This window comes from Corapipo altera, unplaced genomic scaffold (assembly GCF_003945725.1).
Source record: "Corapipo altera isolate COAL_440 unplaced genomic scaffold, ASM394572v1 23, whole genome shotgun sequence".
NCBI classification, from domain to species: domain Eukaryota; kingdom Metazoa; phylum Chordata; class Aves; order Passeriformes; family Pipridae; genus Corapipo; species Corapipo altera.
Window position 1 is genome coordinate 6,227,491 of NW_020884878.1, and position 17,940 is coordinate 6,245,430.

Consider the following 17,940-nt stretch of genomic DNA (forward strand, 5'->3'; position numbering starts at 1 on the left):
TGTTACAGGGGAAAATATGGTGGTATGAAAGGTGCATTTTCTATAATTGTAGACTGGAGTTTTAGCAAATTCCTTTTAGTACTGATTGGTGCTCTACAATTGAAGTCTGTTTTTTCTACTGAATATCCATTATTCCTGAGGGTTTTTTTTTCTTTTTTGGTAATGGCCTTTCCATATTTCTTTTGCTTTTGTGAAATTATGAAATTATTTTCATCTGTACAGCTGACTGTGCAAACAATGATAATCTGAACACACCCCAAACCCCGTGTTAAATTTAGTTTCATGATGAGCAAGTAAAATTCACATGTTCTTTATTTGTCCATATAATACACCCTTTTTTTTTTTAAGTTTTAAAATTAGATAAAAGCATATTAAATGGCAGGTGTATGAAGTTCTTCAGAAACAATGCCAGAACAAAAAATCGAATTACAAAATGTTAAAAAATATGTAGGTACATTTGAACTTAACATTCCACTAATGCATAATGTTACAGATATTGTCTAATGAAAAATAATTGTGCCACTTACCTATTTTTGCTGTTTCTAGGAACTTTTTATTCTGTACATAGGACGATTCTGTACAAAATATGAAGTCTACATTTTTATTACTTATTACCATAAAACAAGGTACAATGTATGTACAATATTAAAATGAAGCCATACTAAAGCCACACTAAAAAGACACTTGTAATATTACTTTTGACATTCCTGATGTACAGGTGTAATTTTGGAAAATGGGGGGAAGGTGTCAGACAGAACTTTATGAAGAACAACAGTCACCAAAATTCTACGTCAATTTTTCTTTTTATTTTGGATGTATTAGTTTTAGAATTGTTTAGTACAGGATTATAAGAAGTATATAAATATTGATAATAAACATGCTAAACAATTAGTGGTGATAGATTTTGGAATATTGCCTAAGCAAATGTTTAGTGGCCCAAAACTTCAAATATGTCTTCATAGAGACCTTCAAGCCCTAAAAAATACCACAATATTTCCCTTTTTGGTGAGTGTTTATCTTCAATAAAGAACAAAAATAAAATCTAGACATTGAAAGATGTCCCTATACGTTGAGCATCACACAATCAATCAAACATTGATATACAGCTTTTTTATACCCCCCTTGGGTAACATAGGAATAATTCCTTTCAGCGACCTCTTGCACAAACATACTGAACACCCAAAATCAAAGGTAACTGATAATCTACCAGCTAAAGATGGAAGTTCAAACAATGGTATATCAAAATACGTAGACGTTGCTTTACACAATTAAAAAAGCACCCTTTTTCCCTCAAAAGGAGAAGGCATCTTTAAACTGCTTTCATATAGTTTATCCTAATGGTAAAGCATATTCTTTTCAAGTTTTACAGGAAATGTTTTCAGACACAGTGGACATTCCACTTAAAAGATTGGGTTGGTCTTGAAATTTAGTTGTTGTAAGCCAATATTTATCACTCACAATTTTCTTCCAATAGACAACGTAACAAATATTGGAAATTGAATGTTAAATGCAACCAACAAACAGCAGGCACTACATCTGCACAAGGTTACTATGAATGTCTGCTTTGAGCAATTCTTTTTTATGGATGCAGGAGATGTTATACTTCCTTAAAAAGTAGAACAAAACTGTTTTTAAAGAAGCCACGTTTTTTATCTCTTTATGCATCAAGACATTAAACATTAAGTTATATCATGTTACTGCCAGAGACAAAAGAAACTAATCACCCATTCAGAATAGCAGAACACATTTCAAACAGCTTTTAAGCAGGATAAGTAAGTCAAAATACTGGCCACCCTGAGAGAAATCAAATATTGAAGACAAAGCACTATATTTTTAAAGAGATTTTCCTCCCGTGCTTTACCATCTACAACAAAAAGCTCATTACATGCAAGTAATCTTGTGGAATATATAGCAGCATTTGAAGATCATCAGCAACTCAGATGCATTTTCAGTTCACTTGTGAGGTGTATTTGCAGCACATGTGCTCTTTACAACAACAACAAAAAATATTTTCACGGTAAAATTATGGTCACTATCTCCTCAGCTCTTAGACTCATTTAGAAAGAAGCAGAATGGAATTCAAGAGTCTGTTCTCCTTTTTTTTTTTTTTTTAAATAATAAGCTTATGATCTCGTGTTACCTAAGAGGTTATGTTCACCTTTCAGATAAAAACTGATGCAACTGAAATCACACATAATATCTGCCACAGAATATTGAACTCCTAGAGCCCAAGAAAAATGCTGAGTATTAAAAGCTCAGATAAGGGAGAAAACAGCGAAAGAGTTATTTTATTGACTTGAAAAAACTTAAAATGAAATTTCATATTCAGTCTATTCCCAGTCATAGTAAACAAATTTTCATTTTAGGAAAAAAATCTTCTACCAGTTCATACCTGGAATACTGGTGCCATATTATACACTAAAGACTGGAAGATATGGCTTTAAATCTACATAAAGTATTAGGATGTGGTATATATAGATATATATATATATATCTTTATCCTAAGTAAAAGAGAAATGAATTTACAGAATTCTTAGAAAGGAATGATGACTGAGGATTGTCATGAATGTTACCAGTTTGTAAGCCATGTTTTATAATACGAAAGAATAATTGTGTATTTTCAAAACTGCTGGTATATTACAGGACAGTAATAATGTGGAAACAACTGTAAAGGTGAGAAATCCTAGAAAAAGTTTAATACTTATATTTGAAATAAGTTTACTTTTGAAAAACACATTTATCATTAGTACCAACTCTTGGTCATTCACTTATTTAGACGGAAAGAGTTTATAGAATGTTTTTCTCAAATACGACTACAAAAACTGCATGTTATCAGCCAGTTGGTACTATGACAACACCTCCAGGAAATTGTGTCCACTTGATTATAGTCAACCCAATATTCTGCAAATGGAACTGGGTAATTTACCATTGTTTGAACTACTAATCTTGAGCTGCATACTCTATTAAAGTTATTGCCTACAGAACTGGGTTGAAGAAAGCTTTGACTTTGTGTAACTGATTGGTATGGCACAAAAAAGTAAGTTCTACTGTAGAACTGAGTCCAGAAAAAAAACTTTTCCTCCAAAATAATATTTCACTGTAATAGTTTAATGCCCATCATGTGATATTAATTCATCAGCTCTGCAATGTGATTCCAAGGCTTTCATGGTATAGATATCCTGAGGCAGTTCTGACTTGCGTCGCACAAGAGGACGATCTTTTTTCTGATCTTTCTGTGCCTGAAATGAAAATAGAAGAAAGTTGGCCAAACTTCTAATTACTAAACAATTACTTAAGAATATTTATTGCACATAAGTATGTTGACTTATGGGAAAAGAAATAAAAAACATATGGGAAGAAGTTTATACTTTCTTCTCTTTACCCTACCAGCTATGCAGTTTCAAGTATTAAACCCACTTTTTTGCTCAGAGGAAAAATTAGAAACAACTTAGAAATTCTAAGCTATTAACAATCACAACATTACTGCCACTTCACCAATTTTACCAATGCTCTTCAAAACCACAGTATTCCTATCAAAGTATCTTTAAACTATGTAATGGTGCCTTTATGTAGTTCCCATGTCTCTCTCATACCCTGTTTATTCATGTTCTTCTATAAAGAAGTCCTTACAGAAAACCTGACTGGTTTTTACTTAGTCATTGATTTACTAGCATTTTCAAAAAGTTAGTAAGTCACAGTGGTCAAATTTCATTGTGGCAAACAGTATTCACTAAAAATGCTTACATAGTCTGGTACAGAAAAAAATTCCTGATCTACTTTCCCAGTCAGTCCATCACCTCTTCAGCAAGGACATTCTGCCACATTGCTGACCTCTGGAATAAACCTGACTTTCACTGCAATTCTATAGATTTTAACATAGCTTCTCACTTTTGAAGTTTAATTTAAGAAACAAACTAAGCTGTCCTTTTGACTTGCCTTTTTACCTGACAGCTGTAGTAGCTCCTTTTAACATTAATTTCTGATGGTGCTTAGCAAGGGATATCCAATGGTTCATCAAGTGTCCTCTCAGAGACTGATGCAGGAATGCTACCTAGCTTGCTTTCTGCAATACTCTAATCCTTATATCAATTCTTTTCCTACCTGGTGACCCAAACTTATCCATCTTCTTGCAAACTTATACTTCTCACAGCTTTCTAGAAGTTTTTCCTAATAGTAAGGATTACTGTTTGAAAACATTTTGTGTCTTCACCAGGACAGGATCTTCGCCTTTGAATAACTGGCTTATAACCTTTTAATCATCTCACTCACTCCTTGTACACTTTCTGAGCAAGGAAAGGCAAAATAATTTTGTTTGTACCTTTCCCCACTAGCACTGGTACCAGGCTCTGGAGCGTGTGAAAGGAGGCCCCTCTCCCCATCACATGGGCCTGGCTAAGCTATCCAAGGTCTGAAGCAAGGCAGAGTTTTAGAAACTTTAATAAGCCCAGTGCTCCTCACTGACTAGCTCTAATGAGCATTCCCATTCAGGAGAATGTTACCTCATTCATTGCCTTGGATAGAGATATAATTCAGCCACCAAGATTTACATGTAATGCGCTGGAATCCACAGCATATAGAAGTGTTAAAAAACAATCATTGAGCATGTTTTAGAGGCATTTCAGCATTTCTTTTAATTTAGGCCTTCATTCAAAATGTTATAGTATAAATAATAAATAAAATATAATCTTGCAGGATAATGACACTGGAATTTTAAGAAAGCAATGCAAGAGGTAAGGCTGACCACATGCTTATTTTTATTAAATGTCTTATTGGATACATTGGTTCAAATTAACAGACTTTATGTCCAATCTCAACTCTTCTTTCCAGCTCCATTTCTCTGGTCTTAGACTTTGCTGGACTTAGACATATTCACAGTACTACATAGTACATATTTCTACCAGAAATCTTAGTGATACTGCAATACTTCCTGTCACCTCTCCATTTTCCATGAGCTCCAAGTCAAAATATCTAGTTTGAATCTTGGTATTCATGTTCCACTTGACTGAATAAATTAAAAATACCTGAAGATTACTGAGCATTAGCTAAAGACAAAAAGGATGGAAATGACCTTGAGAGTCCTTGCTCTGTAGTTGGTAACAGAACCTGACAGATGGTGGACTGAGGAAGAAGACCCATGAGTGGGCAAGACAAAAGCACACTTGACATATCTTTTCAAAACACAGGAGCTTTAGTCACTAAGAAGGCTCTGAACAACAAATAAAAAAATGTATGAAATATAGTGAGATTCTAATGACAAGTTTTTCTTATGAAAAAACAAAGCTGTTTTATAGAGAGGAGACTAGAACATGATGTGGTAGATTTTAGCTACAGTTCTAGCTATCCTTAAAACATAATTATTGTTCCCATCATGGTGCAAAAAGCTATGCCTAAGAGAAAAAAAACCCAAAGTTTCTGCAGAAGAAATGTCAAAAGAAACTATTAGGTAGATTCACTAGATTAGAAACATAACACTGTATTCCTGGCTGCTACAGTATCACTTGAAAGTAGCAGTTGTGATGAAGTGTATTACTCCAGGATAAATGGTTACAAGGCTGAAAACACAACAGAAGTTTATGTCTGCGATTAACAGTCACTTAAAAAATCAATTAATAAATTCGAGCACTTTGCTATCTTCACAAGGCTTTACCTGACAAGCCTCTTCTTTCACTGTCTTTTTCAGCGTCTGCAAATCTTCAATTAAAGGCCCATCTGTTTCCATTGCAACAGGACTGTTCAGCAAACTCGTGTCACTATATGTCGGGTACTAATAAAATGCAAAGTGTTAAAATAATCATTCTTAGTAGTAATACCTAAATACTCAGAGTGCATTTGAGCATTTGAATTATATGACTAGTTATTATATGAGATTAGCTTCGATATCTTATGCTTCCAGGCACACGTAATAAATTTTAGAATGGAAATCCAATACTTTCGTTTGGCAGAAACATCCTGCTGAAAAACACAGTGAGCATAAAAACCCCCGTGGTTTGATTATCTGAGACTGAATTTTAAAATACTCAGATTTTGCCAGTCTGCCTACTTTGGCAATTAGTTATGTGAAACCTTATTTATACGCTGTCTAGTGATTTGTGAACCATGCAGCAACCCAAACACAACAATTTTACTTTTGGGTGCAATTCTATGTTGAAAGAGACAATACACTGTCAAAAGATCAAATATAGTTAATATACATTTAATAGAATTTCAAAACAAAATATTAAACTTTTCTGTTTCAGAAAGTAAAAGTCATAAAAGTCTTTTGAGAATTTAAAAAAAAAATCTTGTAAAAACTCTTACAGTCCAGCAATCTCAATATTTTATATTTTAATTCCGATGAGGTGTATATGATCTTGAATTCAAAGCTCATTTATGCGTGCAGATTTTTCATCAATTTTTCCTCATAAATATTTTGGTATCTGAGTATACCAATAACTTAATGCATGGATTTAATGATTTTAACTATTCTAAAACCTTGTGTCATGCAGAGTCAGGAGTAGCTCTGAAGAACAAGAATTGTCAGTCATTAGACAAACTAAAAAGTTAAAAGAAATTCCAGGAAAAAGAGACTCCTAAAAGCCATTATCCAGAGTGCTGAAAGTGTTTATATCCTTATGTCAATTCAGTGGAGCACTCAGTATTAAAATTACTTAATTGCTTCTAATTATTAGCTCTCTTCAAGTATACTATGCAGAACATACTGTGTAAGGTTGTGTTAACAAGTTTCAGAAAATATACATTTACAAAAAGTTACTTGGTAAGAAAAGGAAATATGTACTGTAGAAATTTTTTTGTTATTACTACAACTCAATCCCCCTTATTAATCAAACATGCAACAGTTCATTGTTTGTGATAGCAAATGACCATGTATATCAAGCTTTTGTATGGCTTATCTCATTAGATAAATGCTTTGTCAAAGTCAATTACTGCTTTCATATGAACAGCTCTTTTTGATTAATTTAATTTTTCTGTTGTCAACTGACTTACTTTAAAATTTTGACAGATTTTATTTAAGCAGTTTAGTAATTGTTCCCTGAGAAATGCCACAAGAAGAAAAAAACATTTATGAATTTCCTCCTTCTTAGACAAAAAGATTACCTTACGATTTCTGTTTTAAAATAGCACTGAGATCAGAAAGTATCCCACTTCTGTTTACAGAGTACAGTTTCTCTCTCTTTCACCACTTTAAACTCAGCTAGATTGTGTTGGAAATACACAGTACAGTAAGTTTCTTGCTGCGGTATAGTAAAATTCTGTCTGTAAAGTAATTTAAATGTTTGGGGTCTTTTTATTCATAGCAGTACGATTGAGATAAAGGAAAACTGGCAGCATTCTCCAAGCAAATTAAGGGGTTGGGGAACCCAGGCCAAACCATTCCCTTCTCCCATAATTTCAAAATATAATGAATAGTCTAAAGGACCTTTGTTTATCAGAATTTAATTTACATCGAGTAATGCCTGACAGGATGTTTTCCTTTAGGAAGAACCTGAGGTGCAGGTTCCCCAGCAGACCGGCCCAGTGCAGGTATGAGAACAAATGCAGCAGACAAGGACGTACAATATTGCTTTAATCCATTTGACACAAAGGAAAACTGACCAGTCATAACTCACAGTTTGCAGAAAGATCTCTTTTGTAATATATTGTTTGCAAAACAGCTTTTCAAGAGAAACCAATTATGGCATCTCTATATTTTTCCAAAGTTTTGCACAATAACTTTTCATACCGCAATAGAGTATATGTCCTATTATAAGAAAAGGAAAAAGTACTTCATATCATACTTCTAAGAAATCTTTAAAAAAAAAATAAAAATTACTTGCACAAGAGAAAGGTTACAAATTTTAAAAGTACTTTTATTGTATATCTTTCATAATACAATTAGTGAAATTGCTTTATTTCCATGATCAGTCAGACCTGTTTCCCCCACTGATATTTAACAAAACTGAAGTATTTAAACATGAGCATGTTAATCTTTTCTAAATACCTGGGGATTTGATTTGGCTAGATTTTCTATTTTAACCCATGCTTCTTCCCGTTCCTTCAATTTTAGCTTCTCTCTGAAAAAAAAAAATCATGTAGAAGTAAAAGAATTCAACAGAATAAATTATTCAGCTATGCCTATTTCAGTCTACTGCCCAAAACATCGCTGTTGACAGGATAATTTGCATCATATATCAACAGCCCATGACCTCAAATCAACATAAAAAGGGAAAAATCTCATAGGTTCTCAGGAAAGCAACAAACTGGCTGATAGTAGTTGATCTTTAATAAGTGTACATTGTTAAAAGAGTTAAAATTAAACCAGAAAGAAGTCTTGATCTATGTCGAAAGCATGTTTGTGTTTTAACTTTATAATACTTGAATTCTATATTGAAACATAAGAAGTCACTAACTGCCTGCAAAAATGGGCAGGCATTTTTACTGTCAGCCCAACAGCTTCAGGTAATAGTTTACAGGAAAAGGCCCAGGGACATTTTGAATTGAACTCTAACACAGAAGTACCCAACAAAACCATGCTCATTCTAGGGAGTTGCAAGCCAAGAGCGATGAGCCAGAATGCCTTTTTTTAATTAAAGTAGCAAAGGTTTGCTTCCTTATGCCTAACACAATTTGAAATGGTAAAATCTAGGATTTTTTTTCCTTTCCTTCTTACAAATAAACATCTTATTGCAGAGATCACAATGATCATCTGCCTTTGAAAGCTAGTAGAATTTAAAACAACTCTGAACTAAGAGGGCTAAAAATGCTCTCAGCCTTCAATTCATAGAGCAGTTGATCAAAACGTTAAGAGAACAAAAAAGGAAGAGCAGCTGTATCCAAGCACATACACAATTTGCCTCCAGCTCTCAAGTTAATTCAAGCTGGGAGTGAAGAAGTCTTTAACTATCCCCTTTTTAAGTTCTTGTGTGGTAGGAGATTTTTTTCTGTTTTGTTTTGCTACCATGTCACTCAGCACTCTCCTTGCTTTAGTTCACATTCAAAATACCCCCCAAAAAACTCCTAAAAAACAGAGAAGAGTGATTTCTCATTTAAATGGGATTCCACTTATTTGCTATCTGGGAAAAGATAATTACAGACTTTTTTTCAAGAGCCAATGCCTACAATTTTGTCATCTATAAACACACACACTCTAAAAATTTGCTACACTACAAGCTCATTTCTATTTGAAATGTAATAAGGAACTTCAAAACTTGGACAAATCAATCTACATTGAAAATCTGTTCCACTTCCAATATATCAGTTTGAAATAGGTTTACAATTTAAACCACTACTTGAAAGAATCCCTATTTACTTTGAAATTAAAAATAAAATTTAAATCCAGGTATTTTCAGGACCCATTTTAGCATAGTTAGCTATGCTCCCAGTTCCTAAAATGAGACCCAAACCACTAACACTTTTGACTTCTCAATCTCACTTGAGGAGGATTCTTCTGTCAGATAAAGTCTGAACCCTGTACTACAATACAGTAACAACTTGATTTCAGGTAACTTTTATAAGAACATGAAGATATGCTCACACACAATGCAATGCTGAAAAACACTGGAAAAGTATTTTGGGACAGAGTGACAACATGAAAGAAAATAACACCGGGTAAATAAAGCATGCTAAAATAAACACAGGATATGAACTGAACTGTTTAACAGATCTGCTACACTGGGCTCCATGATTCACAGTGTCCCTCTCGAAAACTTCTTTTTTAGGAAGATGGTGACCCCAGCAGTATTAGGTCTAAGCCTACATGAGGCACCCTATTGTTAAAAAGATTCACAGTTCACATATAACAAGAAGTTTCACCAAGTCAGCTTTGAGACTGCTGTACTGGAATCAAATGGGCAACTTCCCACTAATGACACAGTGGTTTTTCAGAGCTAAAGCACTCTGAACAAATTACTCAAGAACAGACAGACACACTGACACAAAAACTTACTTCAGTTTTTCTGCTTTAAATTGCTGTGTGCAGTCATCGAACAGTTTTTGGTTCATCTCCATGAAGAGTTTCAGAGCATTGTATATCAAGCCATGTATTGTCCTATAAGTAAAACTTCTGGTTGAAACTCAGAGTACTTTAAACTTTGAAATCTACTTTTTCTGGTCAACAGTAGCCAATACCCTACATAACTGGAAAATTACATCATTTCAGAATAAGTGGAAACAAAGTTAATTAATGGAAGTTTCAGTTAACCCACAAAAGGCCTAACACAAGAACTAAAATTATCAACTTTGAATGCAGTTTTCTTACACTACACTACTACTCATTGCTTACACTTTGATGTTTGAACTTAACTTTTAATACTATGTGTATCAATACAGGACTAGTTTTGAAATTTAGTAGCTAACACTAATCAAGATAGATTTATTATAGACAATGCAAGATGCCATTAAAGATTGTGACTTACTGGCAACTGACAAATTCAAGAAAAAAGAGTTAGTGATTAAAAGGAGTGTAGAAAAGACACCATTTTTTTTATTTTGAAAACTGCCACACAGCAACAGCATCCACTTCAACACAATTATCCATGACTCTTTAGAAAAGTGTTAGAAAAGTAATGTGGAAAACACCAAAAAAATTACACAAAACCAATCTGCCTTACGCAGCACTTTCACAGAGTAGTTTACAGCTCTGGTCTGTGATGCATTGCTGCTCAAAAAGCAATCAGTTAAACAATTACTTTGGGTCATGCAACAAGTAAGAGTGCAGCTGTACTGGGTGGCATGACTTCTGTTCAGACTAAAATGAATGCACGACCTTGAAGGTCAGAAAAAACAACCAACAGTAATCCACGTTTACTGTGTACAGTTGCATCACTGAATCGGAATTTTATTAATGAGTACATTATTTATCAGTGCTTGCACCCAGCAACAGTAAGCAATCACTTTAATATCACTTCAGCTTTCATTTCTTTCCCAGTGTTTAGTGGCAGATTGATTACTCATTCTTGGCCAGCCCACCAGCAGTCCTCAAATCATGGCCAGAACCAGACTGGGATACTGTCACCATCCCAGCAGTTGCACAATAACTCAAACAAAGAGGCACTTTACAATGGAACAGCTGCAGAAGGGAGCTGACCAGGACTGTTTTCATGTGCAAGTACTACGTTATTGTGAGGGAAAAAAGTGAAACTAGTCAATGGAGAAAGAAGGAAAAAAATCCCAACAGTAAACAAAAAGAAAAGAAAAGGAAAAAAAATGATCTGATTTACAAGATATTTCACTAGAATGCAGAAAAACACAAATCAGAAATCAAAGTTAGCCTTTAGAAGTATCTGAGCTACAGGTGAATGCCAAATATGTTTCACATTTATAGAAGAACATTATGAATTAGAGGCACTAAAACACTGTTTCTTGTTCAATGAAAAAAGGAAAAACTTCTTCCTCAATTCTTAATATTTCCTAAAAATTGACAACAGTAGTCTCTTAATCCAGCAACTTTACTGTCATAGAACAAACAGCTCAACACATTCTTAAACTAGCAACAGATCTCAACTCTTAAGCCTAGGACTAAACATAAGTGAAGTAGCAGAAATTTGTACAAGTGTTTCTTACTTATTCCAATGTGTCTTTGAATTCCGGTACAGGGATGGAAACATGATGGGTAAAATCTTTGCTGCATTATCACTAATTAAACTCATAATATATTCATTATTCCAGTAGTATAATGCTCGCTCTGCCACCTAAGACGACATGAAAAAAGGAACACTTCTTTAATCTCTTATAGAGCAAATAACTAAAACATTTGGTAAATACAAGGGAAAGTTAAGGAAAGTTGTGACTCAGATTTGGATTTTTTTAGCGTAAATGGGAGTCATAGAGCTGATGGAAAGAGAAGGAAAAATTGCTTTTTCCTTGATAGAGAAGTGATTCAAACCATAACCCATGAATTCTGAAATTCAAGCAAAGAAATACTTCCCAGAGGAATGAGTATTTGCAGAATTCCATTACAAGCTATGAAATGCAAATGTTATGTACTGAAAGCGTTCGGGTACTTCTGAAAACACTGAGCTTTGAAGTTTTTTTATGTTAAGCATAACACTGAATTAAATCATCCAACACAAATGCACATACTGCACTCTTGAAAAGTAAAGCTAATGTTTGGATCCCTAAAACTTGACACAGAATTGAAGACTTCCTTGCAATAAATAAATTCATTATGGTGAATAATACCAGATTACAACTCTGCTTTACAAAAATCCTCATATTACTGTACATTCAGTAAGTACAGACCTGAAAGTGTGGACTGGACACACATTTGGCTAGCTGTCTGAAGAGAGGCTCCATAACTTTTACAAATTCAGATGGTTCAATAACATCTAAAATTTCTTCTAGTTCATTTAAAAACATGACTTCTTTTGGACTGTGAGTCTTTGGCCAGTATTTCAGCAGTGCCATTACAACCTGTAGAGACAAAGAGAACATAATTTCATGATAATTTGACTTTACTTCACATTGAACTGTATCTCATTAATGACTCTAATATTTTAAGCAGAACACAAAACTCACAATTTCTTGTCCCACGTAACAGCAGAAAATTTGGTACTATACTATGGGGAAAATTATCTGCCATTTAAGTGACAGCAGCTTTAAATCTCTATCTCTACCTTCTTGGAGGTGCACTCCAAAGCTCAGAAAATTAATTTTCTATCATTATATTTTAAGAAAATATTTACTAAAAATACCTAAATTGACAGGTGAGCAAATACTCTAGGCATGTTGCTCTTAACTATTGAGTTTTATTTGACTATTTCAGTATAATCACAGTCTTAACTTTCTTCATGATTAATAAATTTACGCAGCTTGCCTACCCAGCCCACCACGAACACTCAAAATATATAAGATTCTATGATTTTTAAATATAAAACTTACAAGCAATATTTAATACCATCACTGACAAGACAACTTTAAGAAATCAGTGCATCTTTCATGTATATATTATTTAATCACAAAAGCAGACACTATGTCCTCAATGAAGCCTTGGGCAATTTATAAAGATTTTTAAAAATAAGACGTTAAAAAATCTCATGTGACAACTGCAAGGGGAAGCAAAGCATTTACATTTGAAATGTCCAGAATCTTTGAAGGGGAACTTAGTACTTCACTTTAGTACTTCGAGGATGCATGTGCTAAGTTTTTAAAGAATGTTGTAATCATGTACTAATTTGAGATCAAAAAAAGGAAACAGACTTGGATGCATATGAGTTCAGATTTCTGCTAGGAAATATGCAACATCCCAGCTCACGTCTGGAAGAAAGCTAAGAATTCAAGATCTCATATAGTACAAATGACAGAATGTCTGGGATTTGATATCTTAATAAATATTAAAAGCTTCAACTAGAAGAGAACTCTTGCTCAGCTACATATTTAATTTATTTCAAGAAATCCAGTTTCCATTTTACAATGGAAACAGTCATAATCTAGTAAGGTGCACTTTTGTCAGTAGTAATTTTTTTAATGATCTACCGATTAAACAGATTAGTTTTTACCTCCTTGATATTGAGTGTAAGGAGGCAAACCACTATACTATCAAGGGCAGTTAAAATTATTCATCCACACAATTACATGCAGCCAGTCCAAAGTTCAGTTTTGTCTATGGTCCAAAGCTGGTAGCCATGAACATGATCTGACTCAAAAGCCTTGCATCAGCAGGTAGCTCTGTGTGCCAGAAATATGTGTTCCATCACAACATCTGTCTCTCAACAGAGCACAGTTCAGCCAAGCTAATTTCTGACTAAACTGCTTCTGGATCCACCATCTCATATCCGGTCAGCCAGAACAAAATAAGCAGAACAAACTCTGGTCTGTTTGTAAGAGATGTGCTATTAACTTTTTAAGTCATTATGGACATTCTGTTGGAAAAACTGAATTTGAGAGATCAAAATGATTAAATATTTGACTATAACATAAAACAATTACATATCAATACTTTGTTCCTCAAACCACCTTAAACAGTCTAGAAATGGAAGGGATATTAATAGCTCAAAATATGTAATAATAGCAAGATGAACTTACTGGTTCTGTAAGTGTGCTGTCCTTTTCTAAAAACTGAACTACACAGTACGCCAGCTACAGTAAAAGAAAAAGAGTTTATTAATACACATTTTGAAATCATTAGCATAAGTCAAGAATACTTCTGAATACTTCAAATAAAAACAGAAGTTTCTTCCGTAATTTAAAAAAAAATTATTTAGCAGACAACTTAAACAGAAGGGTAAATACACTTTTTACCTATCTTCCCCAACCTTCCCAATTCTGTCCTCACCTTTTTCTGTGTTATAATATAGACATACACGACTTGATGTTTTCTTTTTAGACCTAGCACTTGGCATTTCATCACATTCCATCTTTTCAAACACAGGATTTAAAAATCACAATCTTATCCTCTAGAGTGCTTTCCGCCTGCTAATATTTTGGTGTCCCATGCTGATTTAGTAAGTATTTTGTATTTCATAACCTAAGTTAGATAACAGTGCATTGAACACTTGTAAATCTCAGGACTTTTTTATATATGACAAATAATGATAACTATGCATATCAATGTAAAAGCTGATGCAGGCTGAGACTGATTTACAGTATTTACCAACTGTAATTCTGAGAATGAAGCTGTCAACCTGTGCCTAGATAGTGAATTATTACATCCCTTTCACTCTGTGGGCTGATAGTCCCAAACTAAGTGGGCACTGCACACCTCAAAAACTCTTTAATCATCTTTTAAGTCTCTCTAGTTATGGAAGTTCAGCTGATGATCCATTTCCTTTCCTGTTTTTGATGACTGCTACCCAGAATGTCCCTAGGTAATCTGAGGGATGTGTAAAGATTATTACAGCTACTTTTCTTTGCTATTCTAAAGTAAATTTGAATTTAACATGGAAATTAACTTTCTCCGTGTATATTTGGATTTGGCAGCAAACCCTTCTGAGTATCTGCCACTGTTTCAATGTGAATTTTTGTGGGTTTAATCTGGTGTTTCACACACTAAACTCACTTGAAGTACTTTCCCATTTCATTCAGTAGGACATGTAAGAGAGGCATCCTTATTGTCACTATCTTGTTTTTACTGATACTGAAAAGCAACGCAAACCAGTTGAAGGTTTTGGAGAATTTGTGGTTTAAGGGGAACAGATAAAGAACAACACACCTCAGGTCAGTAGAAAAGCTGGCACAGATGTCTGCACTAGTTGAGATTTTAAGAAAGGTCTCAGTGTACACACCCTAACAGGTTATGTCCATGGCATTAGAAAAAAAAGAAAAAAAAAAATCTTTTAAAATGGGAGCCTCTCTAGCCTACTCCTTCAACAGGGACCTGCCCAGAAGGCAAGATCCAAAGCAAATGCTTATAAGCATCTCTAATTGCTAGAGAATTGTAGTTATACAAATTGCATACCCATTTGAAGAAAGGGTATTTAAAACTTGGGAGTACTCAAGCTACAAAGAAAATATTGAACTTTCAAGTTAAAACCCCAAAAGTTATGTAACAATCATGGGGAAAATTTCAGCATATCACAATAACACTGTATTTTCTCTCACACTGTATGGATTTCCCACTCCTCTAGAAATACTGAATGGAACTAAACTCATCATAGAAAAGATACAGTTGGTTTAAAAGCATGATATGACTCAGATGCCCCTTTTTTCTGTGTACTTCTAAAAAGATCTATTGAATTAAATAATGATGTCCTAGTAAAGTCCCAATTCCTTTCAGAACATCAACACTTGTAAGAAACTGAATTCCACTGAATTGCTTCATGTAGTTTAGAATAAAATGTTTATATATGGCATTCATTAAAACTGTGCTTTTCTGCAATTTTTTGTGTCTAAACACTACAGACAATATCAAGAATTCTAACATTAACCAGCTACTACGTGTTTAATCTATAAACACTACAGTGCTTTTAAAAAATGTATTTATTATATACACACATGCATTCTTTTTAATTTGTCTATCAACATGTGAAGCACTATAGGTATATATGTTAAATAAATTCCCAAGGCCAGTTAAGAGGGAAGTGCTGGAGCCCAGAACAGGACCCACACCAGAGTGGCTTGAGTCCCGCAGCCTCTCCAGACAAGCTGAACAAAACACTAGCGTGAAAAGCACCAAACAAAACTTACCTGTGGATGGTAGACACTGAGTGATTTCACTTTGTGCAATGGTAACAAAACCTTCAATAGGAATATTTTGTGCTCTTCTTTTAATGGTAAGGCAAATCCATTAATTATGCTGCCAGGGAAAGAAGTTTAAAAATAAAGATCAGTAATTACACAAAGTCTGCACTACTGTGCAGGATATACCAAAATTCTTGGGTTTAGCACTTTTTTCCAAAGTTTACAAATTACTAGAATAGTGAAATCAATCTCTGCCCATCCCTAAACCAAGTCTTTCACAGGTCTCAAATTCTTCTTCCAAGCAGCACATAACTGTACCTTCACTTCAGACTCTACCCTTCACTGTGAACTACTCACTATTCTCAAAGCTTTGAATACAAGTTTCTCCCATCTTCTTCAAGGTATTAACGAGCGAAACAGAGACTGGATGTGGAAGAGGTGATCCAGGACAGCAGTCCAAGTCAAAACATGACTTCTACTTAACTATTACTATTTCTGCAAGGCCCTAGCATAAAACCAAACATGACATTCCAGCTACAGGTGAGTGCAGATATTGCTCAATACTGGGTCAATGGCACCTTTACCTAAAACTACAGCACTAGAACAGTGTTTTCTGTCCACTCACTTTGCTAACATTAATATCAGTTAAACATCTAGAATCCTATTGTTCCTTTACTATTTTAAATCCTATTTTATTAATTCCAAGGCTTTTCTCTTCACTAATAAGGAGAGAAGGCACCCAGGCTGAAGGAATCAGCCAAACTTTTCTTAAAAAAACAATATATTAAAAAATTCAAAGTTACATATATTTCAATCTCAGAAATCAGATGGTATCCCAGAATTAAAGCTTATTAAACAACACTTGCTCACCCTTGCTGTGCATGCTTAAAGTAATTTTCACTTGTAATGACTGCACAGCTATTTAGAGGATATAAGGTTACTTCTGAAGTCTCTCAGTGCATAACATCAAAAATCCATTTCAACATCAACATTTCTATGGTGTTCTTGCCACAAATTCCACATACTTGAGAAATAAAAATCAATTTAAAAAAAAAAAGTTTCTCCAAGGTATTTTAAGGATTGTTAACTACAGAGAGGAGCAGAATTTAGGTCAAGTTTGGCCTTGATTAAGTGTGAAAGAATTCTACATTCCTCTTGAAAGATGATTATCAGGAAAAACATAACCACATTAGTAGTTCCCACTGGAAGTGTTCATTTGTTCAGTATCATATAGCACTCAGCAAAGGAAAAGAATGTACTTCAGCATAAAATTTAATTCTCTGCTTCTGCCAAGTCAAACCCCAGAAAACCAACTAAACACTGTTACTCCTAAGAAGCTCTATGTCAACAACACGCTGTGTGAAACTCCTTTATGGACTGGAATAATAACCAACACAGAACAGTTACAGCTCAGAAGCCTTAGTTACTAGAAATTTAGGTTTGGAAGAATAACAGGAAAAATCCAAACCAATAACTTAACTTTTAAAATCATAACACTTAAAGTTAACCTAACAAAGTAAAGAATGAAAAAGCTGGTGACTTAAGTAACAGTTTTGAAGATTTAGCTCCATCCTCGAGTAGCTTTCCAGAGTTTTCAGTGTGTCTTGATGAGTATGACTTGATTATAAGTAATGATGGATATGTAAGTCCTTTAATCATTGAACATTTCATTCAAAATTAAAGAACTACTCTGGGGAGACATACAGACCTAGAAAATTTTAAAACAGCTTTCCAATTTCAACAGCACTCAGGGTTGCATTAGGAACAGCATTGCCAGTAAGCTGAGGGAGGTGGTCCTTCACCTCTGCTCAGCCCTGGTGAGATATCTGCAGTGCTGAGTCCCCTCTG

General features: G+C 34.3%; 1 protein-coding gene across 1 annotated transcript in view; it reads right to left on the reverse strand.

The window, feature by feature from the left end:
• Positions 1-294: 294 nt before the first annotated feature.
• Positions 295-17,940, reverse strand: part of PPP2R5C (protein phosphatase 2 regulatory subunit B'gamma) — a 50,071-nt gene continuing 32,425 nt past the window's right edge. The window contains exons 7-14 of the mRNA XM_027637775.1: positions 16,099-16,207; positions 13,999-14,052; positions 12,217-12,387; positions 11,539-11,666; positions 9,923-10,024; positions 7,979-8,051; positions 5,648-5,764; positions 295-3,239 (exon numbers count right to left, since the gene is read on the reverse strand). Of these exons, the coding sequence (XP_027493576.1) occupies positions 3,108-3,239; positions 5,648-5,764; positions 7,979-8,051; positions 9,923-10,024; positions 11,539-11,666; positions 12,217-12,387; positions 13,999-14,052; positions 16,099-16,207 (886 nt within the window). The 3' untranslated portion in view covers positions 295-3,107. The remainder of the gene's footprint in view (positions 3,240-5,647; positions 5,765-7,978; positions 8,052-9,922; positions 10,025-11,538; positions 11,667-12,216; positions 12,388-13,998; positions 14,053-16,098; positions 16,208-17,940) is intronic.